The 27,587-nt window shown below is 42.6% G+C and overlaps 4 protein-coding genes across 4 annotated transcripts in view; 2 read left to right on the forward strand and 2 right to left on the reverse strand.

Annotated features, from left to right (window-relative positions):
- Positions 1 to 4,192, reverse strand: part of si:ch211-106h4.4 (MAM and LDL-receptor class A domain-containing protein 1) — a 36,783-nt gene extending 32,591 nt beyond the window's left edge. Inside the window, exons 1-8 of the mRNA XM_024435377.2 lie at positions 4,044 to 4,192; positions 3,471 to 3,599; positions 2,948 to 3,076; positions 2,640 to 2,739; positions 2,073 to 2,238; positions 1,832 to 1,974; positions 1,627 to 1,694; positions 178 to 309 (exon numbers count right to left, since the gene is read on the reverse strand). Of these exons, the coding sequence (XP_024291145.1) occupies positions 178 to 309; positions 1,627 to 1,694; positions 1,832 to 1,974; positions 2,073 to 2,238; positions 2,640 to 2,739; positions 2,948 to 3,076; positions 3,471 to 3,599; positions 4,044 to 4,071 (895 nt within the window). The 5' untranslated portion in view covers positions 4,072 to 4,192. The remainder of the gene's footprint in view (positions 1 to 177; positions 310 to 1,626; positions 1,695 to 1,831; positions 1,975 to 2,072; positions 2,239 to 2,639; positions 2,740 to 2,947; positions 3,077 to 3,470; positions 3,600 to 4,043) is intronic.
- A 947-nt stretch (positions 4,193 to 5,139) lies between these two features.
- LOC121847454 (ABC transporter F family member 4-like) lies at positions 5,140 to 7,446 on the forward strand. Its single transcript, XM_042328642.1, has 2 exons — positions 5,140 to 6,950; positions 7,194 to 7,446. The coding sequence occupies exons 1-2, from the start codon at positions 5,516 to 5,518 to the stop codon at positions 7,310 to 7,312; spliced, it is 1,554 nt and encodes a 517-aa protein (XP_042184576.1). The 5' UTR covers positions 5,140 to 5,515; the 3' UTR covers positions 7,313 to 7,446.
- A 79-nt stretch (positions 7,447 to 7,525) lies between these two features.
- On the forward strand, positions 7,526 to 9,311 carry LOC112259582 (serine/threonine-protein kinase pim-3-like). Its single transcript, XM_042329576.1, has 5 exons — positions 7,526 to 7,537; positions 7,801 to 8,022; positions 8,194 to 8,350; positions 8,571 to 8,747; positions 8,938 to 9,311. Exons 1-5 carry the CDS (start codon positions 7,526 to 7,528, stop codon positions 9,042 to 9,044), a joined length of 675 nt encoding a protein of 224 aa, XP_042185510.1. The 3' UTR covers positions 9,045 to 9,311.
- LOC112260346 (actin-related protein 2/3 complex subunit 5) lies at positions 9,307 to 16,609 on the reverse strand. The gene is made up of 4 exons (XM_024435378.2): positions 16,342 to 16,609; positions 15,714 to 15,786; positions 15,328 to 15,504; positions 9,307 to 10,245 (listed from the first exon to the last, which is right to left on the reverse strand). The coding sequence occupies exons 1-4, from the start codon at positions 16,479 to 16,481 to the stop codon at positions 10,183 to 10,185; spliced, it is 453 nt and encodes a 150-aa protein (XP_024291146.1). The 5' UTR covers positions 16,482 to 16,609; the 3' UTR covers positions 9,307 to 10,182.
- Positions 16,610 to 27,587: the final 10,978 nt, after the last annotated feature.

Below are 27,587 nucleotides of genomic sequence, written 5' to 3' on the forward strand. Positions count from 1 at the left end.
TTGATCCCCCTTTGGCCTCCTCAGAGTCTGATGTCAGAGTTATCATGCCTATTGAAACTCCCCATGCAATTGTATCTTTATCGGGCCGGGAAAAAAATTACTAATTGCCTTTTGCAAATAATGAATTCAAAGATATTGAGTTTGGCCATCAGTGGTGCCTAAAAAAAATATCCTTACCAATATCACTGCCGTACATGCGATACCAGAAGCTGACACAGATGACTGTGCCTGCTGGCTGAGGGTAGCTGATGAGTCTGGCTGTTGATGAGGGGTCCAGCTTACTGCCGGGGTTAATGGACATGAAATAACCTGTTAACACACGCACACGCACAGTTGAGAACGATCTTGTACTCTAACCAGGTTTCCATCCAACTTTTTTATGCAAGTAAAGTATGGATTTTAAAAAATGGAACCGTCTTTGGTAAAAAAATAATAATAATAATTCACTAGGTGGCATCTTTTTGTTTCAGTAAAATGAATTATGCGAGAAATGGCGGTGGAAACGCATTCATGAACACATTGATATAATAACCATCATTTGTGTGGGCGTCCTACTACGACTCGGGAAAGCATGCAGTTTATTAGACTACAGATTAAATACATTATGATGAACTTCACATGGGGATGAAAGTGCAAGGTGATGAGTTTGATGCTCCTTTCCAATAAATAGCGATGGTCTTATTCTGGTGACATGATGATCCATTCACACCGATCTCAACAAATCATTTCTGTATGGACTTCACTTTGTGCACGGGGGGCATGGTCCTGCTGAAACAGGAAAGAGCCGTCCAAACTGTTGCCACAAACTTGGAAGCACAGAATTGTCTAGCATGTCATTGCATGCTGTAGCGTCTGTCGGACTGCCAGATGGTGAAACGTGATTAAACACTGCAGAGAACGCATTTCCACTGCACCAGAGGCCAATGGAGGTGAACTTTACACCACCACAGCTGACGCTTGGCATTGTGCATGGTGATCTTAGACCTGTGTGTGGCTACTTGGCCATGGAAAGCCATTTCACTAAGCTCCCAACTAACAGTTATTGTGCTGATCTTGCTTCCAGAGGCAGTTTGGAACTTGGTAGTGAGTGTTGCAACCGAGGACAGGCAAATATTATGCGCTACGCGCTTCAGCACTCAGCGGTCCCGTTCTGTGAACTTGTGTGGCCTCCCACTTTGCTGAGCTGTTGTTGCGCCTAAACGTTTCCACTTCACAATAACAGCACTTACAGTTGACCCGGGAAGCTCTAGCAGGGCAGAAATTTGACGAACTGACTTGTTGGAAAGGTGGCATCCTATGACGGTCCACGTCGACAGTCACTGAGCTCATCAGTAAGGCCATTTTACTGCCAATGTTTGTCTATGGAGATTGCATGGCTGTGTGTTTTATTTTATACACATGTCAGCAACAGTTGTGGCTGAACTGGCCAAATCCACTAATTCGAAGGGGTGTCCACATACTGTTGCATGTGTAGTGTAGTCAACATCCAAAATATACATCAAATAAACAAAACCACACACCAAGAAGAGAATAATCCTGTTTACATTTCCTGACTAAAACACCTCTCCTTCCATCTCTCCATCTAGGATATAATCTAGTCTGTGGTTTGGCAAACCCTTGACTTACCACTGCCAGTAGTGTGGTCTATTCCTCTTGCTCTCTTCCACAGAAGGGAAACAGTCTGGTCTGGGTACCTTTAAACATCACCAGGAATAATGTTATCTTAAGGAGGAGGATGATGATGATGATGATGATGATGATGATGAGTATGATTATGAGGATTGGAGATTATATTGATTCTTATTATGGTTGTTATTGTTATTGTCATTACCAGGAACAGGTGTCCTTCTCAAAGTCACAGGTGAGGAGTTGGGAGCCTGCAGGTATGTCCCCTTCCCCACAGCTCTCAAAGCTGATATCATCCAGCATGATGTCCTGAGCTCCAAGGAATGAGGGGTCCACAGAAAACTCCAACTAAAGGGGGGAGGAAAATAGAGAGAGAGAGTGTGCATGTACAAGTGTGAGAGTGTGTGTGTGTGTGTGTGTGTGTTTTGTGTGTTTCCAATGCCAACCTTGAAACCTCCTGGTTGATTACCGATGAAGGCCGTAGCATTCTCCCATCCTCTATTCTGCTGTGGCTTGGAGATCATCAGTAATTCTGTGCTCCCAGTGTTTCGGATTATCTTCAGATACATCCGAGCGGACACACTAAAGTCATCATAGAGGTGGTACCAGAAGCTAAAAATATCAGAGCATCCTTAGTACAACAGCTACTGTAGCGACCTCAACAAGAGGCTTGGACCTCTTGGCTAAGGTGTAATGGCTAAGGCCAATTACCTCTGACCATGTCTGGCTAAGAACCCACAAATATTATTTTACACTCTTTCTTGATATAATAGTAAATGAGCTCTAGCTACCACATAGAAAAGCATTTGTATTTTAGTAAATAGCTGTTTCAATACACCATCAGGTTATTAAATACTTTTAAGAAGACACAAAACAAACTTTTTCCCAGATGAAAAACTATGACTTTATACCTCACAAACTCTCCCTCCTCCTCTTTTTGTTACGCAATGAATAAAAAACCGTAAAGCCGTAAATCAAAGGGAAACGCTGACTAGTACAGAATTTCTCCTTACCTTATATGGCATCCCAAAGCCATTGGTTTGTCAACGGAATGCAACAACACGGCCTTGCCAAAGTGTGTTGCTGAGTCTCCTTCCACATGCATAACATGACCTGGGACATATAAACACACACATCAAGCAGGCAGCACAGATACTGTACAAAGACGCACATGGACAACACAGCAGTCATAACAATGGAGCTATGTGACCATTCTATTCCCTAGGGCTGGGTTTCCCTTAAAGCAACGCAGCACTGAGATCATCTTTCGTCCATTTCAATGGAATGAAGATGAACTTAGTGTGTGTATTGAGACATATACCCCAGGGTGATCCCGTGGTGTGGTCCTGTCCAGGAATCAGGCTGATGTTAGCCATCTCCAGCCTCCAGCGGTACACTCCCACACTGCTGTCGTTCCATCCACAGGAGTGGCGCTCAAAATCACACGACCCTGAGAGGGGACACCAGGGTCGTATTCATTGGGCACAAAACAGAAGATAACAGGCGGACCACAGGGATGGACTACCTGAACTTGTCCAATAGAAACGCTCGTTTTGTCTGTTTGTTGTTGCACGGTGTGCCCTAATGAATGACGCAACAAACAGTCTGAGACGCGCTAGAGAAACACTAAGACTAAAACTAAAAGGGATAGAAAGTGTTTGATTGTTAGACAGAATGGTGTTTGTTTGTTTTTTATCAAAGGAAGAAACAACTGGTTCCCACAGCCTCTGTCGGGCATTTTGAACGAGAAGAACGAAGAGTTTTGAGCAGAGAGAAGAGAATAATAGCTCTCTAGAGCTGAAGAGTACGCAGAGAAGCCGGAGGAAGATTTCAGATTGACGTACCACAGAACTCCTCATCGGAACCATCGTCACAGTCGTCCTTGTAATCACAGACATCATCAACTGGGACACATTTGCCAGACGCACACAGGAAGTCGCTCTCAGGACAACAGGAAACTAGGATCAAAAAGACTGAAAAAGAAAAAATCCCATTAGACGAGTTCCTTGACCTCTCGGATCTGATCATTCTATATTTTGAATGACAACATTACATTGGCAAACTGCAATTAATAGAATTCAGGAGGTGTGTGTCTACTGAAATGAGAAAGGGAGAAACAAATGAAGAAATATGTAGAGTATTTTCATTCTGAATAGCACTGCTGTTGATCATTGTCTGCCGTGCTGGACTCATATTCACAAAGCGAATTCACCGTTCAGGAAGGTTGATTACAACGGCAACCATTTGAATATAACGGTTACCGACGGCCTCTGACGAACCATTCCATTCCCTCTAGGTATCACTGTTGCGCCACACGTGAGACCACCCTGACTGTCCTGCTTATACACTCATCCAAGAGACCAACACAGTCGTGCACATAGGATTATGCGAAGTCAGTATGTGTAAGGTAAACTCACCTGATAGGAGAACCAATAATCTTCTCATGTTGAACAAACCATGGAAACAATACAATAAATGCAGAAAAGAAAGAAAAGGAATGTGAGGCTTCAGAAAACTGCCTGACTGGTGTAAACGTTATCATCCCATCCAAAGAACTGATTGAACTGATCGTTTTTATAAAGATTCCATTATCTCAACCGTTTGGTCTTATCAATAGCATGTGCTTAAAGTCCACACAGCGCACTCATTAAACTCACATCACATTCCCTCTGCCTAGTCTTTATGGCCCACCGTGTATTTCAGGGCCAATATTCATTAAGAGAGTCTCAGAGTAGGAGTGCTGATCTAGGATCAGTTTAGCCTTTTAGATCATAATGAAGAAGATTGTATTACAGGGGGAGGGGGGGCTGATCCTAGATCAGAACTCCTAATCTGAGATGCTTTTTGAAAACGGGCCTTGAACCCTATCACTCTGTCTGTCTGGCACAGCACAGCTGAGCTCTGGACTACCTGATCTAGAGAGAGAGTTAATATGGTTCTGCCCCTTGAACCCTCACTGTGTTCCTATCTTTGCCAGCTTTCCTAGAGATTGTAAGGCGGTGGGAGTTGAGGCAACGAAAATCAAGTGTGCTTGTAACCAACTGGCAGTGAACCTAGTCGTCAGTGTTGAGAGTGGGAACAGTACACCGACGTTAAACGTCAAACGACTGTACAGTTCACCTATCAGTGTAAGGGTGACAGTTGCATTTGAGGTCTGGAAATCAAAGTCAGTGATAAGCTACTGTGTGATCAACATTCTAATCTAATCGACACGGACACAAAAGTGACGTGATTGGGACATACGATTTTTTTAAATAAAAGTTAATACAAATGATTTACCATAGTAACATTCATTGGGTTATTGATAGATGGACTTCTAAATAACGCAAATAATATGTTACTATGGTAGTCAGACTATGGAATTGTGATGTGGAACCTCCTCTGTGACATCATATTGTGTCCAAGCACAGTCACCATAGACATTATGACATCATGAACAGTCACCTGTGGTTTATTGTGATATCACCATCCCTCTGTATCCATTTGAGGACAACAAAGTCAGTGGGTCATGAGGTATGGCATCTTGGAGGTTGTCAAATCCATCAACTGCCCCTGGTATGTTCAGATAATTAATTGAAAATAAATATTGCATTACAATATCATTGGTTATTACAATATATAGAACATGCCAATAGTTTGAATTATGCATTTACTTTGTAGATTCATATGTTTACTCTTACAGAATATTAGTAAGGTCAACCCTGTCTGAATTAACAGTTTCTTTAAGATGCCATTAAAGAGGCGAGGGCTACAAATTTTATAGATTATAGTGGTAAAACATACGGTAACAGGCTACTGTAGGTGGTTGTTTCTGTCTGAGAAAACTTAGTGGTACTCTGTTTCCCTGCCAGTCTGTGGGAGGCGTAGGGGGCTCAGGAGACCTCTCTCCATGGCCAGAGACTCACTGAAAGTACTGAGGAGGGGGAGAGAGGGGAGAGGGAAGCGTGGGACTCCGGCTTGCCCCTGCCCACCAGGAGCCTCTGAGCCAACAGAGCGGAGAGACTCTCCCCAGCCACAGTGCAGGAGAGTGGACGCCAACTCTGTGAGAAGGCGCAGGCCTCCAGTAATCGGCTCTAGAGATGGGATGAAACACTTTCCCCGTAAGAGGCTGGAGGCCGACTCTGTGAGGAGGTGCAGGTCTCCGTGCGGAAGAAGGAGAAACTCTCCCCAAGGCAGGAGGTTAGACAACCCTATCAGGAGACGCAGGTCCCAGATCGAGAGGGACCAATCTCCTGGGAGCTGCAGAGAGAGGGAGGGAGTGAGTGATGAGAGTAAGGAAGAAGAGGAAGGTAACAGCAGCAGTTCTGGCTCTGCCAGTGAGAGTGAGACATCTGGAGAGAGTGAAGGAGAAAGACAGGAGAGAGAAAGTAGAAGAGTGATGAAGCAGGCTGCTTGTCTGTTTGAAGAGATATCAGGGCTGAGGGTCAGGGAGAGTCACACCCAGGAGACAGAGAGTGAGGAGGAACAACAACAACAAGCATTCCCTTATTTGTTGAGAGTAAGGACCAACAGAACACCCAACCATTTACCAAGAGAGAATGCTAGAGGCCGAGCCAGACCCAAACCAAAACCAAGTAGGAGCGAACCCACCAACAACGACTCTCCCGGCCCATCCCGAGCCAAGAACCCACGCATGAGGCCCAACATGATCAAACTGAAGTCCAGAGAGAGAGTCAAAGCCAAGGACATGGGGGAGGAATCGCTCCTGAGCCGACGCAGAAGTCGAAGTGAGACATCCAGCAGAAGTCCTTCTTCTCAGAGTGAGACAGTAGGAAGACGGGTCACTCCAGCCTTAACGTACACTTACAGACTAAGGCCCAGAGCCCCAGCTCCAGCTCCACATAGGCAGGCCGAGCTTGAGAGAGAAGCTGCTGCCATTAGAGAGAGGGGGAGAAAGAGAAAAGAGGAAACCCTGAGAGGACAGAACGAAGTCCAGGAGGAAGAGGAAGACGAGGAGGAGGAGGAGGAAAAGGAGAGCGCAGCTCTTTCCTGCTCGGGACTGAAGGGAGGGAGAGGAGGGTTGGTGAACAATGGTAAGGGACTAAACCTGAGATGGCGTGATGACAACACCAAACGGAAGAGAAGAAAGAGGGCCAGAGAGGAGGAGGAGAGCAGTGAGGAGTTGGTGGAGAGGGTGTGGTCCAGGGAGGGTTGGAAGAGGAATAAGAACAATAGAAACACTAGTCCGGAGATACCCATCGTTATCCACTATCTAACCCGACAAAGGAGAGGCCAGTTGAAGAACCCACTACCCAACGATAGAGGATCGTCCTCTTCTTCTTCATCCTCAGACTCCAGTATCTTTAATCTTGGACCCAACCCCAGTAAGACCGGACTACACGTAGTATCAATTCAGCAGAAGAATAATTAGCCTGGTCCCAGATGTTAGTGCTGTCTTGCCATGGGCCTGACAATGACCACAGGAGCTGGCAAGACAGCCCAAAGACATCTGGGACCAGGCTAAAGAAGAAGTATTTGGATATGACATGAAACAGTATCTAATCTTGAGTTTGTTATTTCTAATCTGTGATGATTTGGGCATTATCTCATGCGTAACTTTGTTGCAGGTAGCTTTGAGTCTCTCTTCACACTGGGGAGCATGCTGGGTAAAGGAGGATGTGGGGCGGTCTACGCCGCCATGCGCAAAAGTGACGGCCAACAGGTGAAGCTTTTAACAGTTGGTTAAAAGAATTCTAATTCTGGTCGTAGTAAGTTAACGGATAGATGAAAATTCTAACGTTTCCTCCTATCAATATTCACATAACGCAAGAAGTGAAAGCACACTACTATATGAATATATCATGTTGCTTTTACCCCGTCAGGTGGCCATAAAGTATGTGAACAGAGGAATGGCCGAGCCATACGTAAAGCTTGTAAGTAGCCTGTTTTAGTTGACGCAATGGCAAGTACTGTAAGTCTAAGGAGACAAGGACACTCCTACTGGGTTTTGGCCTGGGTTTGGCTCGCCCTCTTGCGTTGTCCGTTGGGAAACAGTTGGGTGTTCTGTTTGTCCTTACGCTCAATAAAAGGAACGCTTGTTGTTGTTGTTGTTGTTCTTCACTCTCCTTCTCACCTGTGGAGAACACCTCATCTAATGGCAACCACCCCCTCTCAACCTTTCCACCCCATCTCTCCCACTCACCTCTCCAACTTCCCCAACCCTCTCACCTCCAGCCCGGAGAGAGGAGTGCCTTGCCCCTGGAGGTGGCCCTGATGCAGATTGTCTCACGGCCCCCGTCCTGCTGCTACGTGCTGGGCCTGCTGGACTGGTTCGAGGAGGCCGAGCGTTTCATCCTGGTGCTGGAGAGACCCTATCCATGCATGGACCTGTTTGATTTCATCGAGGAGCTGGGAGGCCGGGTGGACGAGTGTCTGGCCAGGATCATCATGATACAGGTGATGGGTCGAGACCTGTGTGGCGCAGTTGGTAAAAGCGTGGCGCTAGAAACGCTAAGGTTGTGTGTTCATTTCCCGCAGGGATCACTTACACAAATATCTCTAGTCACTCCTAAGTCACACTCTACTTAATCACCGTTTTTTTAAGAGGCATATATTATGTTATTACAGGTGGTACTGGCTGTTCGGCATTGCCGCGACCGAGGGGTCCTGCACCGAGACGTCAAGGCTGAGAACCTGCTGGTGCAGACGGACAACCTGCGGGTTAAGCTCATCGACTTTGGCTGCGGAGACCTTCTGAGAGAATCCTCCTACAGAGACTACTCAGGTAGGACACAACAGGAGAATGGCTGGTCAGGGTGATCGTGTTCAGTAGGCACGGAATGCAAGGAAACGCTTTGAAACCGAGGGAAATGGGGAGGTACTATCTAAACTCGTCCAATAAGAAGCGCTCATTACCGTTTAAAAAAAAACATTTTGTCAGTGTGCCCTAATGGACATGACCAGTGGTAAAGATAAATTAAAAATTCGAATGTTTCACCCCTCAGGCACAGAGGAGTACTGTCCTCCAGAGTGGGTGCTGAGCGGTGTGTACCAGGGCCGCCACGCCACCATCTGGTCACTGGGGGTACTGCTCTACGGCCTGGTGTGCGGCCGTCTGCCCTTCAACAAGGAGGCTGATATCATTGCTGGGCGCCTGCGCTTCAAAAAGGGCCTGACTAAAGGTGAGCGGGAGGGAGGCAAGTGCAATAGACCATTTGAGAGAGAAAATAAAGAGTTTGTGTTGGTAAATGTGGGTATGCATTTAGATGTGGTTATGGATACATAAAATGGTGCTCAATGACAAAAAATATATATAAAATAGGGACCCAAAGGCAAACTCACCATCCTATCATTTTTTTCCCTTTATGGTAGAGTGTAAGGAGTTGATCAACTGCTGTCTGCAGCAGGATCCCACCAAGAGGCCTGTTCTAGAGCAGATCCTTCTTCATGACTGGATGGCAGACGGACCGGTGATCTAGGACGAACTTTATGAGACTGGGTGATCTAACACCTGGGTCAGCTGTGATCGGCTCGCAGGTTACCATGACAACAACGATCAGGGAAGAAACGCAAAATGAACCTCTGCAAGATACCAGTATATGAATAAAGAGAAGAAAGCAATCACACCGAGTGGCATGTCAGGGTTTTTCCCGGCAGTTTTTTCATAGACATTTTCCATTGTCTTGTTTAGTGTTTGAAATTTAAGAAATGTGAAAATTTCAGGGAAAAAAAACAAAAAAATTGTAAGATGTTTGTTTATTAAATCCAGAAATGTCCTATACAGCATATATATAAAAAATGAATATTTCAATAAGGCATTTTGGTCATTTGATTCAGAATGTGTACACTTGTTCTAAAGGAATGTGCTATTCCCTCAATAACTCTACCAAGACATTCGGATATTTTTCTATACTTGTAAATAGGCCATCTGAGACATGTGTCCAGGATCATAGTGATAACGTCACTCCATCACTACATTCCAAAGGGCTCGTTCCTAGCTTGGCCCTAGATCTGTTAGTGCTGTATATTATTAATGCCCAGTGGAGCTGGCTATAGATGACAAACAGATCTGGGACCAGGTTAACTTGTTCCAGCGTAATCGCACACAAACTGGTCTCTGCATTAGAGGGCATGAAAGCTTACTTGATGGTGCCATCCTACCCACCATGATGATAGCACAATATTTATCTAGGAAAATGACACAATAGCACATGTCATCCTTACGACGTTACGATGACGTAAATCTTACAATATAAGTATTTCTCAACTTCGTTGACAACAACAACATTTTGACAAACGTTGGATTCCGATGGAATATCGTTAAGCATTTTAGGACTACGAAGGGGCCGTTTGAGACAGGCTGTCCGATGTCTGCGAGCTTCCTTCAAGCGTAGAGAGAAAACCAGTTCCGGGGGGAGGGGGCACATTCATAAAGAGTCTCAAGAGCGTCCGTGTATTCTTACTCATTAGGATCTAAAAGGCCAGACTGATCCTAGGTCAGTGCTCCTGCTTTGAGACGTGTTATGAACACACGCCCCCTGGGGGGGGTTTCCAGTGCCAGCACATCCCCTGATTGAGTGGTCCCAGCGGTCAGTCAGTCAGGTCCAGTACAAGCCCTTACACAGTTTTCCTGGCCGTGAGCACTCTCACGATGGAGCCCACTCCTCCTGCAGAGAGAGCCTAGAACACACACAGAAAGAGACACACAGTATGAACACAGTGAATGCAAAGAACAGCATTATATCAGCAGCTTGCAGGACACCCACTGGAGATGTTTGTCATCCCTCAATGGAATTCCTCTCTCCTGCTAATCAAATAGCCTGTGTGTTTATCTGGTCAGCTTTTGGTGTCTCTGGATAGACTGACAACGTTCTCAAAATAACGTGTTATAGGGTGCGGTTTTTGGAGGAAACTTGCTTTCTGGACCGTTACTGACGTCTGTGAGATGTGCGACATGTCCACTCGCTGCCGCGTGTGTAGGTGTCGCATGGTTTGATATGAATAACATGGGTTCGTGGTAGGCCTATCTATATAAAAACAGAAGCCTAGAATGTAATGACTATAGTGATGCATAATTGCAATGCAGTTCACCCCTGTCTGCAAATAAAAAATGTGTTCATCTGTTCAGGTTTTTGGTCTCTGGATATAGAAAAAAACCTCCCATAGGTCATTTTTTTGAGGCCAATGTGTTTATATATTTTGTCCGGGGGGGCATTACAGGTACAATATTTAAATTAATATCAATTCATATTCCTCCCATGGGCCTATTTCCCTTGGGATCGTGGCACTTCTATTTACAGTTAAATGTTTTGATAGGCATTTTTACATTTAAGTCATTTAGCAGATGCTCTTATCAAAAGCGACTTACAAAAAATAAATAAAAGGATAGTGATCCACTTTAAAATGACAGCTGGTGGGGACTTGGTGGGACACAAACACAGGATGTCATTCAGCCAACCGCGTCGTTGTCTGGTGTCAGGGGGTCAAAGGTGAGCAATGGTGGTGAGTGCATACATCTTCATACTTTTCTCTCGTACTGGTCCCCCGTGGGAATCGAAACTACAAGCCCGGAGTTGCAAGCGCCATGCACTTACCAACTGAGCCACACGGGAACAAATGAGCCTACCCATGAGCCTACCAACTGCACCTACCATGAACCCATCTCATCCATATCTATTAAAAAAAAAAGCACAGTAGGCCTGTAGGTTAGGGATGGTCCTGCATGTCCGTTGCGCAAGACTCACATTAAAACTGGGAGTGTAAATCCCCCCCCCCCCTCTCCCGTGTAGGCTGACTAATCTACCAGCTCACGTTTGTTGCTTATGTTTTAGGCCTAGTGCTTGTTTGACTCATTATGTACCTTGCTCTAATTGACGGCGTTACTTGAAAGGATTTGAAGCTTAGTTTAAGAGTTGGGGAAAACAGGGCAGCGGGTCATGAGATCTGCTGACTGCTGTTGAAGATTTGACGCACAGGCCCGCCGCCATAGACTATAAGCGCAGCGGCGCAGTTGATAGGATGCTGTACCTTGGATACTGCAGATCGCTGGCTGCGTATTCATATTACGACGCATAATTGCCATGGTAATTTGGAATGTTCAGTCAATTAGCATATCTATTAGGGATCCCCATGGCAGCAGCTACTCTTCCTGGAGCCGGGCAAAATTAAGGCAGTTATACAATATCCCGAATTCACAACACACTAAGTGTGTGCCCTCAGGCCCATACTCCACTACCACATATCTACAACACAAAACCCATGTGTACGTGTGTATTCCATGTTTGTTAATTCCATGTGTAACTCCGTGTTGTTGTTTGTGTCGCACTGCTTTGCTTTATCTTGGCCAGGTCGCAGTTGTAAATGAGAACTTGTTCTCAACTAGCCTACCTGGTTAAATAAAGGTGAAATAAAAAATGTCTAAAAAAATAGTGCATATGTTATCGTGTGTGTGTGTTTGCATGTGTCTGTGCCTATGCTTGTGTTGCTTCACAGTCTCTGCTGTTCCATAAGGTCTCTGCTGTTCCATCCATCTGATTCTACTGCTTGCATCAGTTACCTGATGTGGAATAGAGTTCCATGTAGTCATGGCTCTATGTAGTACTGTGCGCCTCCCATAGTCTGTTCTGGACTTGGGGACTGTGAAGAGACCTCTGGTGGCATGTCTTGTGGGGTATGCATGGGTGTCCGAGCTGTGTGCTAGTATTTTAAAAACAGACAGCTCGGTACCTTCAGCTTGTCAACACCCCTTACAAAAACAAGTAATGAGGAAGTCAGTCTCTCTTCCACTTTGAGCCTGGAGAGATTAACATGCATATCTTTAATGTTAGCTCTCCGTGTATTTTTAAGGGCCAGCCGTGCTGCCCTGTTCTGAGCCAACTACAATTTTCAGAGGCCCCTCTTTGTGGCACCTGACCACACGACTGAACAGTAGCCCAGGTGCTACAAAACTGGGGCCTGCAGGACCTGCATTGTTGATAGTGTTGTTAAGGCAGAGCATCACTTTATTATGGACAGACTTCTCCCCATCTTAGCTACTGTTGTTTCAATATGTTTTGACCATGACAGTTTACAATCCAGGGTTACTCCAAGCAATTTAGTCACCTCAACTTGCTCAATTTCCACATTATTCATTATGATATGTAGTTGAGGTTTATGGTTTAGGGATTGATTGATTTGTCCCAAATATAATGCTTTTAGTCTTGGAAATATTTAGGACTAACTTATTCCTTGCTACGCATACCGAAACTAACCGCAGCTCTTTGTTAAGTGTTGCAGTCATTTAGCTGACGTGCATAGCGTTGAGTCATCCGCATACATAGATATAATGGCCTTACTCAAAGCACGTCGTTAGTAAAAATTGAAAAAAGCAAGTGGCCTAAACAGCTACCCTGGGGAATTCCTGCTTCTACCTGGATTATGTTTGAGAGGCTTCCATTAAAGAACACCCTCTGTGAACACCCTCTGTTAGACAAGTAACTCTTATCCACATTATAGCAGAGGGTGTAAAGCCATAACACATACATTTTTCCAGCAGCAGACTATGATCGATAATGTCAAAAGCTGCACTGAAGTCTAACAAAATAGCCCCCACAATCATTTTATCATCAATTTCTCTCAGCCAATCATCAGTCATTTGTGTAAGTGCCATGCTTGTTGAGTGGCCTTCCGTATAAGCACGCTGAAAGTCTGTTGTCAATTTATTTACTGTGAAATAGTATTGTATCTGGTCAAACACTATTTTTTCCAGAAGTTTACTAAGGGTTGGTAACAGGCTGATTGGTCGGCTATTTGAGACAGTAAAGGGGGCTTTACTATTCTTGGGTAGTGGAATGACTTTAGCTTCCCTCCAGGCCTGAGGGCACACACTATCTAGTAGTCTGAAATTGAAGGAATGGCAATATCGTCCGCAATTAACATCAGTAATTTTCCATCCAGATTGTCAGACCCCGGTGGCTTGTCATTGTTGATAGACAACAATCATTTTGTCACCTCTTCCAAACTGACTTTACGGAATTCAAAAGTACAATTCTTGCCTTTCATAATTTGGTCAGATACACTTGGATGTGTAGTGTCAGCATTTATTGACGTTTATCTTGCCATTGAAAAAGTCATTAAATAAGATGGCAATATCAGTGGGTTTGGTGATAAATAAGCCATCTGACTCAATGAATGATGGAGCCGACTTGTCTTGTTTCCCCAAAATGTCATTTAAGGTGCTCCAAAGCTTTTTTACTATCTATCTTTATATCATTTATTTATGTCTCATAGTACAGTTTATTTGTATTTAGCTTTGTCACATGACTTCTTAATTTGCAGTACTATTGCCAATCAGTTGGGCTGACAGACTTATTTGCCATACCTTTTGCCTCATCCCACTAAACCATACAATTTTCAATTCCTCATCAATTCAAGGGGACTTAACAGTTTTTACAGTCATTTTCTTAACGGGTGCGTCCTTATTATTAACTGGAATAAGACATTTCATAAATGTGTCAAGTGCAGCGTCAGGTTGCTCCTCATTACACACCCCAGACCAGAAAATATTCCTTACATCATCAACATATGAATCCCTACAAAACATATTGTATGACCTCTTATACACTATATTAGGCCCAGCCTTTGGAACTTTGGTTTTTCCTAGATATGGCTATTATATTGGGATCACTACATCCTATGGATTTGGATACATGTTGAAGATTTCATTCCTGTGCTGTTTGTAAATACCCTGGCAGGTTGACTAATAACCTGAACCAGAACCAGTTTACAAGACCTGGTTACAGTTTGACGTTTTTTCTTGAGTGGGCAGCTTGATGATAGCCAGTCAACATTTAAAATCACACAGAAAATATACTTCTCTGTTGATATCACATACAGTATCAAGCATTTCACACATATTATCCAGATACTGACTGTTAGCACTTGGTGGTCTATAGCAGCTTCCCACAAGAATACAGTTGAAGTCAGAAGTTTACATACACTAAGTTGACTGTGCCTTTAAACAGCTTGGAAAATTCCAGAAAATGATGTCATGACTTTAGAAGCTTCTGATAGGCTAATTGACATCATTTGAGTCCATTAGAGGGGTACCTGTGGATGTATTTGAAGGCCTACCTTCAAAACTCTGTTTGATATCATGGGAAAATAAAAAGAAATCAGCCAAGACCTCAGAAAGAAAATTGTAGACCTCCACAAGTCTGGTTCATACTTGGGAGCAATTTCCAAATGCCTGAAGGTACCACGTTCATCTGTACAAACAATAATACGCAAGTATAAACACCATGGGACCACACAGCCATCATACCGCTCAGGAAGGAGACGCCTTCTGTCTCCTAGAGATGAACGTTTCATGAGCTCTGTCAGAAGGAATGGGCCAAAATTCACCCAACTTATTGTGGGAAGCTTGTGGAAGGCTACCTGAAACATTTGACCCAAGTTAAACAATTTAAAGGCAATGCTACCAAATACTAATTGAGTGTATGTAAACTTCTGACCCACTGGGATGTGATGAAAAAAATAAAAGCTTGAATAAATCATTATCTCTACTATTATTCAGACATTTCACATTCTTGAAATGAAGTAGTGAACCTAACTGACCTAAGACAGGGAATTTGTACTAGGATTAAATGTCAGGAATTGTAAAAAAAAACTGAGTTTAAATGTATTTGTAAACTTTCGACTTCAACTGTATCATCAGTCAGGCTTTAGCATGCCCACACACCCTGTAAGTGCTTCCAGCCATTCACCAATAAGAATACGTCTTACCTTTTCGTGCCACAGCAGCAGTGTAGCACTGCTGTTTTCAGAAGGCTTCTCAAAACCCTTGTAGATGTACTTCATGAGCAGGTCAACGCCGTTCTTATCCAGAGACTGAACAGCCTTCTCAATGTCACTACTCTTGAAGGCGCTCAGCACTTTAAGCACCAGGGCCTCCGCACGATCCTATAAACACACACTTTAGTATCTTCTGCTAAGTACACACTTTCACATGCCTCGACTCTGTATGATGTGTGAACCGCAGACTGTACAGTTCCGTTTTGAGGAGATGGAAGCTCAAAGTGTATGTTGAGGAACACAGAGGCAAGTTGTGTTTAACATTGGGCTGTTATTAATGCTCAAAACGGATCTATTGTGTTGTAATGAAGACTCACCTTAACATTTTGGTTTTTGGTGTTGATTGGAGGATTCTTCAGCACAGCCTGCAGAGCTTCCATCAGGTTGCCTGTGCATCACAGTGTTAAGGAAAACAGACAGAGAGACAACACAGTTTAACACTGATGAGACAGTCATGGTCGGCTTGATTCACCTCTTCAAATCAAGTTGCTTTTATGTTTCAGAAACTCAATGACTAACTGACTTGTGGAATCCACTTCCTTACCCCCCAATTTGTCAGAACCTGCTTTGAGGTAATAAACAGAACCTGCTTCAGGTAATAAACAAAATATTAGGCCTACCACCACCACTAAACTTCTACTGAATAAAACACCAAATCTGACTGCACAACGTGTATTGTATTTTCTCCTCAAATATACATACGTACATAAATATAAATATATATATATATATATATATATATATAACGATTAAAATAAATAAGAGCACCACGCCCTGACTTGAAGTGACACGCGCAAAGGCATATACTTGGTTCTGCAAAATCATACCACGACTTGCCAGATGGTCTGTGCATTGCAACATTTTGGAGAAAATCTGTATCGGCTTCACGACACTTTATCAAATGTAAATGTGCACGTATTAAATCAAATCAATGTAAAAGGATATTGTCTGATCAGCGAATCCACTTCTGCTTCATCTGGACCGACCTGACTCTCTCCATTATCCTCATCATCCACAAATTTGTTCTCGTCGTACTCGTCAACGTCCACCTTCCTGAATTGGTTCGAATCAGTATTTTTCGACATTTTGACGATATGGTTTGTTGTTTAAAGAAGAATACTGCAATCTGTCTGTGCTCCTTTTACAGTAAAAGAATTCCTGGTTTAATTTCCTGTCTCGCACTGACAGCTTCACTTCCGCATAGAGGGCGCTTTCTAGTGGTTGATGTATGGTTTGTATAGTTGGAGCAGTACTCATGAATAACAGTAGATGGTGGTAGAGGTCAAGAAAACACTATCTATCTGCCTAAGCGAAAAGCTAGGCTGAAACGCCTGCATTTTGGAGCTGCCTTACTCAAGAAAGAAAAAAAGAGACCATGTTTTGTATTCGGCTTTTTAATTTAAAAAAAAACTTTGTATGCAAACTGATATGTGACACGTATTAATGCCAAAATAGTATGCAAAACAGGCAACGAAAAAAGTATATATACAGTGGGGCAAAACAAGTATTTAGTCAGCCACCAATTGTGCAAGTTCTCCCACTTAAAAAGATGAGAGAGGCCTGTAATTTTCATCATATGCACACTTCAACTATGACAGAAAAAATGAGGGAAAAAATGCAGAAAATCACATTGTAGGATTTTTAAATGAATTTATTTGCAAATTATGGTGGAAAATAAGTATTTGGTCTACGACAAACAAGCAAGATTTCTGGATCTCACAGACCTGTAACTTTAAGAGGCTCCTCTGTCCTCCACTCGTTACCTGTATTAATGGCACCTGTTTGAACTTGTTATCAGTATAAAAGACACCTGTCCACAACCTCAAACAGTCACACTCCAAATTCCACTATGGCCAAGACCAAAGAGCTGTCAAAGGACACCAGAAACAAAATTGTAGACCTGCACCAGGCTGGCAATACTGAATCTGCAATAGGTAAGCAGCTTGGTTTGAAGAAATCAACTGTGGGAGCAATTATTAGGAAATGGAAGACATACAAGACCACTGATAATCTCCCTCGATCTGGGGCATCACGCAAGATCTCCCCCCATGGGGTCAAAATGAACACAAGAACGGTGAGCAAAAATCCCAGAACCACACGGGGGGACCTAGTGAATGACCTGCAGAGAGCTGGGACCAAAGTAACAAAGCCTACCATCAGTAACACACTATGCCGCCAGGGACTCAAACCCTGCAGTGCCAGACGTGTCCCCCTGCTTAAGCCAGTACATGTCCAGGCCGTCTGAAGTTTGCTAGAGAGCATTTTGATGATCCAGAAGAAGAATGGAAGAATGTCATATGGTCAGATGAAACCAAAATATAACTTTTTGGTAAAAACTCAACTCGTCGTGTTTGGAGAACAAAGAATGCCGAGTTGCATCCAAAGAACACCATACCTACTGTGAAGCATGGGGGTGGAAACATCATGCTTTGGGGCTGTTTTTCTGCAAAGGGATCAGGACGACTGATCTGTGTAAAGGAAAGAATGAATGGGGCCATGTATCGTGAGATTTTGAGTGAAAACCTCCTTCCATCAGCAAGGGCATTGAAGATGAAACGTGGCTGGGTCTTTCTGCATGACAATGAACCCAAACACACCGCCCGGGCAACGAAGGAGTGGCTTCGTAAGAAGCATTTCAAGGTCCTGGAGTGGCCTAGCCAGTCTCCAGATCTAAACCCCATAGAAAATCTTTGGAGGGAGTTGAAAGTCTGTGTTGCCCAGCAACAGCCCCAAAACACCACTGCTCTAGAGGAGATCTGCATGGAGGAATGGGACAAAATACCAGCAACAGTATGTGAAAACATTGTGAAGACTTACAGAAAACGTTTGACCTCTGTCATTGCCAACAAAGGGTATTTAACAAAGTATTGAGATAAACTTTTGTTATTGACCAAATACCTATTTTCCACCATAATTTGCAAATAAATTCATTACAAATCCTGTGATTTTCTGCATTTTTTTTTTTCATTTTGTCTGTCAGTTGAAGTGTACCTATGATGAAAATTACAGGCCTCTCTCATCTTTTTAAGTGGGAGAACTTGCACAATTGGTGGCTGACTAAATACTTTTTGCCCCACTGTATATACAGTACCAGTCAAAAGTTTGGACACACCTACTCATTCAAGGGTTTTTCTTTATTTTTACTATTTTCTACATTGTAGAATAATAGTGAAGACATCAAAACTATGAAAAACACACATGGAGTCATGTAGTAACCAAAAAAGTATTAAACAAATCAAAATATATTTGAGATTCTTCAAAGTAGCCACCCTTTGCCTTGATGACAGCTTTGCACACTCTTGGCATTCTCTCAACCAGCTTCTTGAGGTAGTCACCTGGAATGCATTTCAATTAACAGGAGTGCCTTGTTAAAAGTTAATTTGTGTAATTTCTTTCCTCCTTAATGCGTTTGAGCCAATCAGTTGTTTTGTGACAAGGTAGGGGTGGTATACAGAAGATAACCCTATTTGTTAAAATACCATGTCCATATTATGGCTTTTTGGATTCCTTTCTCTGCAAATTGAACGAGTGGATAACTCAATTCGATGGCGCCAACTAAACTGACTTTTTGGGATATAAAGAACGATTTTATCTTACAAAACGACCATGCATGTTGTAGCTGGGACCCTGTGGATTGCAAATCAGAGGAAGATTTTCAAAAAGTAAATGAATATTTAATCGCTATTTGTGATGTCAGGTGTTGGTTGAAAAATATTTTGATGTGGGGCGCCGTCCTCAAACAATCGCATGGCATGCTTTCGCTGTCAAGCCTATTGTAAATCGGACAATGCAGTTAGATGTACAAGACTTTAAGCTTTTAACTGATATAAGACACTTGTATGTACCTAAATGTTTAATATACATAATTTTTATGATTATTTATTTGAATTGCGCATCCTCCATTTTCACCGGAAGATATCGACAGGTGTCCCGCTGATAGGACGCCTAGCCCTAAGAAGTTCAGTCAATCCGGAAAATTTCAAGAGCAAAAACCATCAAGCGCAATGATGAAACTGGCTCTCATGAGGACCGGCACAGGAAAGTAAGATCCAAAGATACCTCTGCTGCAGAGGATAAGTTCATTAGAGTTAACTGCACCTCAGATTGCAGCCCAAATAAATGCTTCACAGAGTTCAAATAACAGACACATCTCAACATCAATTATTCAGAGGAGACTGCGTGACTCAGGCCTTCATGGTCGTATTTCTGCAAATAAACCACCACTAAAGGACACCAATAATAAGAAGAGACTTGCTTGGGGCAAGAAACACGAGCAATGAACATCAGACTGGTGGCAATCTGTCCTTTGGTCTGGAGTCCAAATTTGAGATTTTTGGTTCCAACCTCGGGGTCTTTGTGAGACGCAGAGTAGGTGAACGGATGATCTCCATATGTGTGGTTCCCACCGTGGAGGAAGAGGTGTGATGGTGTGGGGGTGCTTTTGCTGGTGACTTTGCTTGGTGGGACTGTCCTTTGTTTTTCAACTGGACAATGACCGAACACACCTCCAGTCTGTGTAAGGTCTATTTGACCAAGCAGGAGATTGATGGAGTTCTGCATCAGATGACCTGGCCTCTACAATCACCCAACGTCAACCCAATTGACATGGCTTGGGATGAGTTGGACCACAGAGTGAAGGATAAACAGCCAACAAGTGCTCAGCATACAGCATGTGAGAACACCTACAAGACTGTTGTGAAAGCATTCCAGGTGAAGCTGGTTGAGAGAATGCCAAGAGTGTGCAAAGCTGTCGTCAAGGCAAAGGGTGGCTACTTTGAAGAATCTCAAATTTAAAATCTATTTAGATTTAACACGTTTTTGGTTACTACATGATTCCATATGTATTATTTCATGGTTTTGATGTCTTCACTTTTATTCTACAATGTAGAAAATAGTAAAAAAATTAAGGAAAACCCTTGAGTAGGTGGGAGTAGGTGTGTCCAAACTTTTGACTGGTACTGTATATATTTTTTTTTTGCTAAACAGGTGTACCAATAAAACATTATGAATGCGTTTAGACAGGCAGCCCACTTCTGATCTTTTTTTCACTAATTGGTTTTATGACCAGTCACATAAGATCTTTTCACAGCAGCTCTTTTTCAGAGCTGATCTGAATGGTCAAAAGACCATTTAGTGGAAAAAAAGATTAGAAATTAGCTGCCCGTCTGAACGCAGCCTATGAGCCACATAAATAAGAAGTATTATTGAGGTTGCATAGTGACCATTTGAGAATAATAATAAACAAGGTATCGTTGTATATTAGACAAAATCCATGTGAATAATTTTGGGGCGGCAGGTAGCCTAGTGGTTAGAGCTTTAGGCCAGTAACCGAAAGGTTGCTAGATTGAATCTCTGAGCCGACAACGTAAAAATCTGTTGTTCTGCCCTTGAACAAGGCAGTTAACCCACTGTTCCTAGGCTGTCATTGTAAGTAAGAATTTGTTCTTAACAGACTTTTCTAGATAGGTAAAGGTTAAGTAATCAAAAAATATGCTGTGTCAGATCAAATGTATTGAGTGTATTGTCTCTCTTAGGTTAGATTTGACTGTGCTTTATTTCAGTTTCATAGCCATTGGTAGGGTTACTGAAGTTGGTGGGTACTTTTATTTGTCCTGTTACACACTTGTACAAGTGTGTAATGCAAATGTGTTTTTTGCATATCCCAACTCCCCCCGAGACACCCGTGGAGAGTGGCTTCACAGACAGGGTCACCATTTTGCAGCACCCCTGGAGCAATTGGGGTTAAGTGCCTTGCTCAACTGCATTGCAACAGATTTTTAACTTTGTCAGCTCTATAATTCGAACCAGCAGAATTTTGGTTACTGGCCTAACGCTCTAACCCGGAAACTGTGGTGTGAGAGAGAAGAGGGAACTTCCCTCGCAATTATAGGTGAGGAATGACGAAATTCCCAGGTAGCCTATTGAAACACATTGCTTAAATGAGGAATGACGAAATTCCCAGGTAGCCTATTGAAACACATTGCTTAAATGAGGAATGACGAAATTCCCAGGTAGCCTATTGAAACACATTGCTTAAATGAGGAATGACGAAATTCCCATGTAGCCTATTGAAACATGTTGCTTAAGTGGGTTCCTAGCAAGAGGTAGGACGTTCTATGACTCCTGTATGCCATACCACTGCCATAAGCCTAACCCTAACCACTTTCAATACAACGAGGACCCCGCTAACCATCAGCGGACAACGAAGTATGCTAAGTTGAGAGCCTAGTCAGCCTAGTCAACTAGGTTAACAGAGGGTACTGTGACATAACATGAGTCAACCAACACATTCCTGCTCCAGTTTATTCCAGTTTATGAATGGAATAGATACTGAGTGTTTAGGTGATTCACTTAAGTGTTAGTAGTATGTGTTATTAAATATACCTTTGAAAACCAGGAAATAGGGGTGAAACATTGAGTCAGCATTCAATTTCTACAGTAGATGACAAGTGTGTGAGTCTTTGAAGTTTTTACTAGGGAAAATGCAGGAGCATATGTCTAGACAGCTGGTTCACAGACAAAAAGGTCTTAGAGCTGAGTCATTGTTTTTGTAATGATCTCTTTTTGGTCTACCAAGAGCTGTATGTGATTCCCTTCCACTTGCACACATAGCAAGTATACAATCCCACAATACAAATACAATCAAATTTTATTCACACGCGCCAAATACAACAGGTTTAGACCTTACTGTGAAATGCTTACACACAAGCCCTTGGATTGACACTCCGGTACCGCTTGCCGGTACCGCTCGCTTGGTAGCAGAGAGAACAGTCTATGACTGGAGTCTTTGACCATTTTTAGGGCCTTCCTCTGACACCCCCTACTACATAGTTCCTGGATGACAAGAAGCTTGGCCCCAGTGATGTACCTTGCCGTACGCCCTACCCTCTGTAGGTGAGGGTGATGGTTGGATGCCGAGCAGTTGCCATACCAGTCGGTGATGCAACCGGTCAGGATGCTCTTGATGGTGCAGCTGTAGAACTTTTTAAGGATCTGGGGACCCATGCCAAATCTTTTCAGTCTCCTGAGGGGGAAAAGGTGTTGTCGTGCCCTCTTCACAACTGTCTTGGTGTGTTTGGACCATATGATAGTTTGTTGGTGATGTGGACACCAAGGAGCTTGAAGTTCTCAACCTGCTCCACTACAGCCTCGTCGATGAGAATTTTCCTGTAGTCCACGATCAACTCCTTTGTCTTGCTCCCATTGAGTGAGAGGTTGTTGTCCTGGCACCACACTGCAAGGTCTCTGACCTCCTCCCAATAGGCTGTCTCATCGTTGTTGGCGATCAGGCCTACCACTGTTGTATCGTCGGCAAACTTAATGATGGTGTTGGAGTCGTGCTTGGCCACGCAGTCGTGGGTGAACAGGGAGTACAGGAGGGGACTAGGTATGCACTCAATGTTCTAATGCAGATCTTAATTTCTTGACGATATTAGTGCATCAAGAATGACAATGCAATTTACGTGGGCTTATTCTGTCAAAAGTTTGAGTTACTACACACATAGGGCTAATTTAAAAGGCAAATAGCAGTTTCATTTGTCATGTAAATAAACATTGACCCATTTTCTAAACACATACCATCGCACACATACTGTCCAGTCCATATTGTCCATTTCTTTATCAGTATTTGATACTTGTAAACAACATTGTCTACCTGTGAAACAGGAACCCATAACTTTAATTTACATGAAACATTGCTACACTACCGGTTCACAAAGACAGATTTTTAAACACATTCAAACCATTAATGAATCATTGCATCTCCTGGCCCACTTTTTTGAATATATCTCTCTATTGGCAACAGGGCAGTATACTATTTGTTATCTATTATATACAAATAAGTGGTTAACCATTCCACAGGTATAGGTTCTCTTTGTTGCATGATTTGGCCAGTGGCAGAGTAGCTAAAAGCAACCCAAAGGAAGAGGTTCCTTAGTGAGACACCATCAATGGAATAGGTCCATCCCAATGTGGAATGTGTGTATAATGAGCTTATTGTGTGTTGCCAATCCATTTCAGCCTGCCAGCCTGCCAGCCTCTGAGAAATAAAATAGAGGTTTGCTCAACTTTCCACACAAACACATTTCTTTTCACCCTCACATCACGCCACTCAGTCAGCCATCCCCTGCTTTTCTCCCACTGGGTAGAACAGGGGAAGGGGAGGGGAGCTCTAACATTCCCCCCAACCCCTTTCTCGGCTTCTCTTCTGCAGTGTAGGGGATGGAGAAGGAGGGCTGAAGGAACTGAGCACTGTGTGAACGCTGTGAATAGTGAGTGAGGTTGCGTAGGGAGAGTGTGGGCACGGGCCAATGGAATTTCACTGATTGACTCACATAAGGAGTGGTGGCGCTGTGGAAAGGCAGGCATGTGCTCCTCATTAGTATAGTGAGTGGTCAGTATCCCCGCCTGCCACGGGTGGGCCAGTCGTGTATAGCCGTAGCACAATTTTGGTGACCTTATGACCTTTTTTAAGACACACGTTGATCCCACCCAGGAACACATAATTATTTACAATACTTGTCACACCGTACTTAATAAAACATTCATCATATGATAACGTTTACTCTGTTGATAGGGATCAATGGCGGTCTATAGACAACAGAGCAGAATGCCTCAAGATAAAAACCTAATATTCAATATCTGTAAATCTGACTAAATATTAGCACTTCACTCCACATACTCGTATGCTGGTGGGAAATAACCTTCAATCTGGATAACACAAAACAAAATGATAAGACTAGAGATATGTATCAACCAATATTACCAATACATTCAACACCAAAACATGTTGAAGAATAAGCAGAGAACCAATCCCCAAAAGAAAAGTAGACTCCTCGACTGGCACAAACGATGTATGCTTTTCACCACCAGGAACGGCAAGCGTAGAAACCAACTTGCTAAAGTCGATCAATTATATTGGGCTTACTTGAACTTGAGATGAGTGACGAAAAAGACGCGACAATAGAGAAAGAAAGAAAGAAAGAAACAAACAAGCTTAAAGGTGCAGTCAGTACTATTGAAACGGACGTTACTCTGAGAGAAATTTTACTTGAAATACAGACTAGATCTAGGCGGGAAAATATGGTATTTACCGGTATTAAAGGGAATGAGGGTGAAGATCCAGCGAGTGTGGTGAAAGATTTCCTGGTTAAAACGCTACAGATCCCAGGTGATACTGTAGAGTAAATCAAACTTTAGCATGACATAGTTTGAGTCAGATTTGCATTCTTTAATGATAAATAATGGTTAAAAGCCTGAGCTGGCACGAAAATAGACATGAATGATCAGTTCCTGAAGGAAATTGCAGAACGGCACAAAGTTCTCTACCCACTCTTCAAAGTGAGTAGACTAAAATGGAAACGTGTAGCTCTCGTAGTCGATAAGCTGTACATTGATAACCAACTATTGCGAGACACCAAGACTACCTTCAGACGAGTCAGTTAAGAACAAATTCTTATTTTCAATCACGGCCTAGGAACTGCCTGTTCAGGGGTAGAACGACAGATTTGTACCTTGTCAGCTCGGGGATTTGAACATGAAACCTTTCGGTTTACCAGTCCAACGCTCTAACCACTAGGCTACCCTGCGGCCCCAACGATATATCTGAATAATGGAACACCCAATACTATCCATGGTAGGGATTGTAATTTTAAAAAAAGAGGAAAACAAAACAAATCGCTAAAGACATAAATTACAAATACACTATACCATTCACGATAGGGAATGTTGTAAAATAATTTATGTTTGAATTTATTTTTATAAATGGATAAAAGACAGCATTAGAAGAAGGGACAATTATAGACATAATACTTTTTTTCAAATATAAAGGAACTGGAAAACAAAATGTACTCAAAAAGCCTGAAATTAGGTGGGAATCAACATTGTAGGGTATACAAACACAATAAACAGAGGACATAGAGAGCCAGTATGTGGGTATGTGCGGGTGTATATATGGGAGGAGTGTGGTTGTGATTGAATATGGGGTGTGTGTTTTTGTGATTGGAAAAGTGTGGGGAAAAATGGAAATGGTTGCAAATGCCAGAGCCCATGTGTGTCTGTGAGCAGGAGTTGTGACAGAGTTTTCTATTTTGTGCAGATATGGGATATACATTTGAAAATAAATGACAAATAGGCTATTTATTTATTGTCCTATCATGATGGAACGGTCCCCAACCCTATACCCTAGACACCCACCTGAGCAACCCACACACTAAGGAGAAGTCCTTATCTGTTTTATAGGCCGACTGCAAGTAGCCTATACGTGGCCAAGACAGATAGATAAACGCGGTCAGTGACCCACTAAAGCAACACTGCCCCCTCAAGAGTCTGAGCCTGCCTGGCAAGGTTGGTCAAACAAAGCCAAATCCCCCGGGTGGGTGAGCATTATATTCAAGGAATTTCTCAAAGCTGCTAATGAGAAACTTGATGACCTTGTACCAAGCTGGTGGGAATTCTGGTGGAGATACAGTACATCTGATCTGGCAGACTCACTAAACACAAATGCTTCGTTTGTGAATTATGTTTGAGTGTTGGAGTGTGCCCCTGGCTATTCGTCAATAAAACAATTGTGCCGTCTGGTTTGCTTAATATAAGGAATTTTAAATTATATCTGCTTTTACTTTTGATACCTAACTACACTTTAGCAATTCCATTTACTTTTTGATTTTAAGTATTTTTAAAACCAAGTACTTTTAGACTTTTACTCAAGTAGTATTTTACTGGGTGACTTTGACTTTTTCTTCAGTCATTTTATATTAAGGTATTTCTACTTTTACTCAAGTATGACAATTTAGTACTTTTTCCACCACTGCTGTAAAGACAGTTGTACATTTGTCCACATGTCGGCGCCAAATGACGACAAATGCGTCTGACCGTCCATACAGCTCCCACCGTCCATACTGTACATGGTCCGTGCACATGGTCTTAAAAAGCTCTTAAAAAGGAAAGACGAGAACATTTATATTTATCCTACTGTTTTTACGAAACAAAAGGCCATGATTTCTATATATATTGTCCATGCCTTACATACTGGTTATTGCTTTGGAAGTTTACCAATAATGCATTTTCAAAGTAAAATAATATTGTGTTAATATGAATGAGAATAAAAATGAGAAAAACAGCTAGGGCGAGGGGGGTGACATCCATTGTGGATTGGGTCAGATTGACACACACAGTTTAAACACACTCAAGACAGTCAAAGAACCAAGTAAAAACAGACCAAACTTTATTTTGTCTTCTCAGACCTTACAGAAAGAAAGAAATACAAGACCATTTCATTTCAAAAACGATATATTTGAGAACTTTTTGTTAAACATATTTCCTTTCTCACAAACAAGCCTTTTCTGTTTCCCTAAGCAGGCATTGTTTTAGAATTCCCGGTAACAGTAACACTTAGGTGTGATTTGACCCTATTGGTCAAAATGATCCATTCAATCTTTCTCTCCACATGTTGAACACAATGTACATGTGTGCTTTCTACACAAGTGGTGCTGGTTTTACCGTCCTGGCGAGAGGGGGTCAAATTGTGTAGGCCCTGGAACAATTTTGAATACACTGGAAGCTGACAGTCTACCTTGACTTCCTTATAGTACCTTCTTTAGACTTTCATGTCCTCTCATCTGATGGAGGGGATGGTATACCAGACCCCTCTTCTGAATCCTCTTCACCAAAGAAAAAATGCATTATCTGGATCATCAACCGCATTGTCCTCTATCTCTGAAATGCCTTCTGTCTCTGAAACCTCTTCTTCTATTTCACTGTCACAGTCCAGAATTTGTGAAGAGGCTTCGTTGACTGAACATTTTTTTTGGAGCTCATTTTTGCAGTGTCTGTGTCAGAGATCTGCTGCTCTGGCACTGAGAAGGAGAAGCTTGGGGAAAGCTCCTTTTCACCCAAACATAATGATAAAAGTGCAACCAGAACCAGTCAAAACAAAACACATCAAAGACACTTGTTTATTTTGGACCTGTGCAAATATCTATACAGACGAAAGCCTCCTTGGTCAAAATGACGCACCAACTCATGTTTGAATAAAAAAATCTACAGACATTCCACAACACATCAGTGTGTCCACATTTTGAAGTTAGGTTTATACCCTAAATTAGGAAAAGTCATTTCATTTCATGGCGAAAAACAGAGGTAAACTAGTATTTTAGACAACTCAAAAGCAGAAATGGGTCAAGTTGACCCTC

Source organism: Oncorhynchus tshawytscha, linkage group LG10, assembly GCF_018296145.1.
Source record: "Oncorhynchus tshawytscha isolate Ot180627B linkage group LG10, Otsh_v2.0, whole genome shotgun sequence".
NCBI lineage: Eukaryota > Metazoa > Chordata > Actinopteri > Salmoniformes > Salmonidae > Oncorhynchus > Oncorhynchus tshawytscha.

Bases quoted from the DNA above. Each gene is read 5' to 3' on its own strand.
- LOC112259582 (XM_042329576.1), top strand. The intron at 8,023-8,193 runs GTGATGGGTCGA...ATGTTATTACAG, and splicing joins CCAGGATCATCATGATACAG to GTGGTACTGGCTGTTCGGCA. The intron at 8,748-8,937 runs GTGAGCGGGAGG...CCTTTATGGTAG, and splicing joins CAAAAAGGGCCTGACTAAAG to AGTGTAAGGAGTTGATCAAC.
- LOC121847454 (XM_042328642.1), top strand. From the start codon at position 5,516: ATGGCCAGAGACTCACTGAAAGTACTGAGGAGGGGGAGAGAGGGGAGA. The intron at 6,951-7,193 runs GTAAGACCGGAC...ACTTTGTTGCAG, and splicing joins TAATCTTGGACCCAACCCCA to GTAGCTTTGAGTCTCTCTTC.
- LOC112260346 (XM_024435378.2), bottom strand. From the start codon at position 16,481: ATGTCGAAAAATACTGATTCGAACCAATTCAGGAAGGTGGACGTTGAC. The intron at 15,505-15,713 runs GTGAGTCTTCAT...GTGTGTTTATAG, and splicing joins CCAAAAACCAAAATGTTAAG to GATCGTGCGGAGGCCCTGGT. The intron at 10,246-15,327 runs GTAAGACGTATT...TGTGTGTTCTAG, and splicing joins TGCTGCTGTGGCACGAAAAG to GCTCTCTCTGCAGGAGGAGT.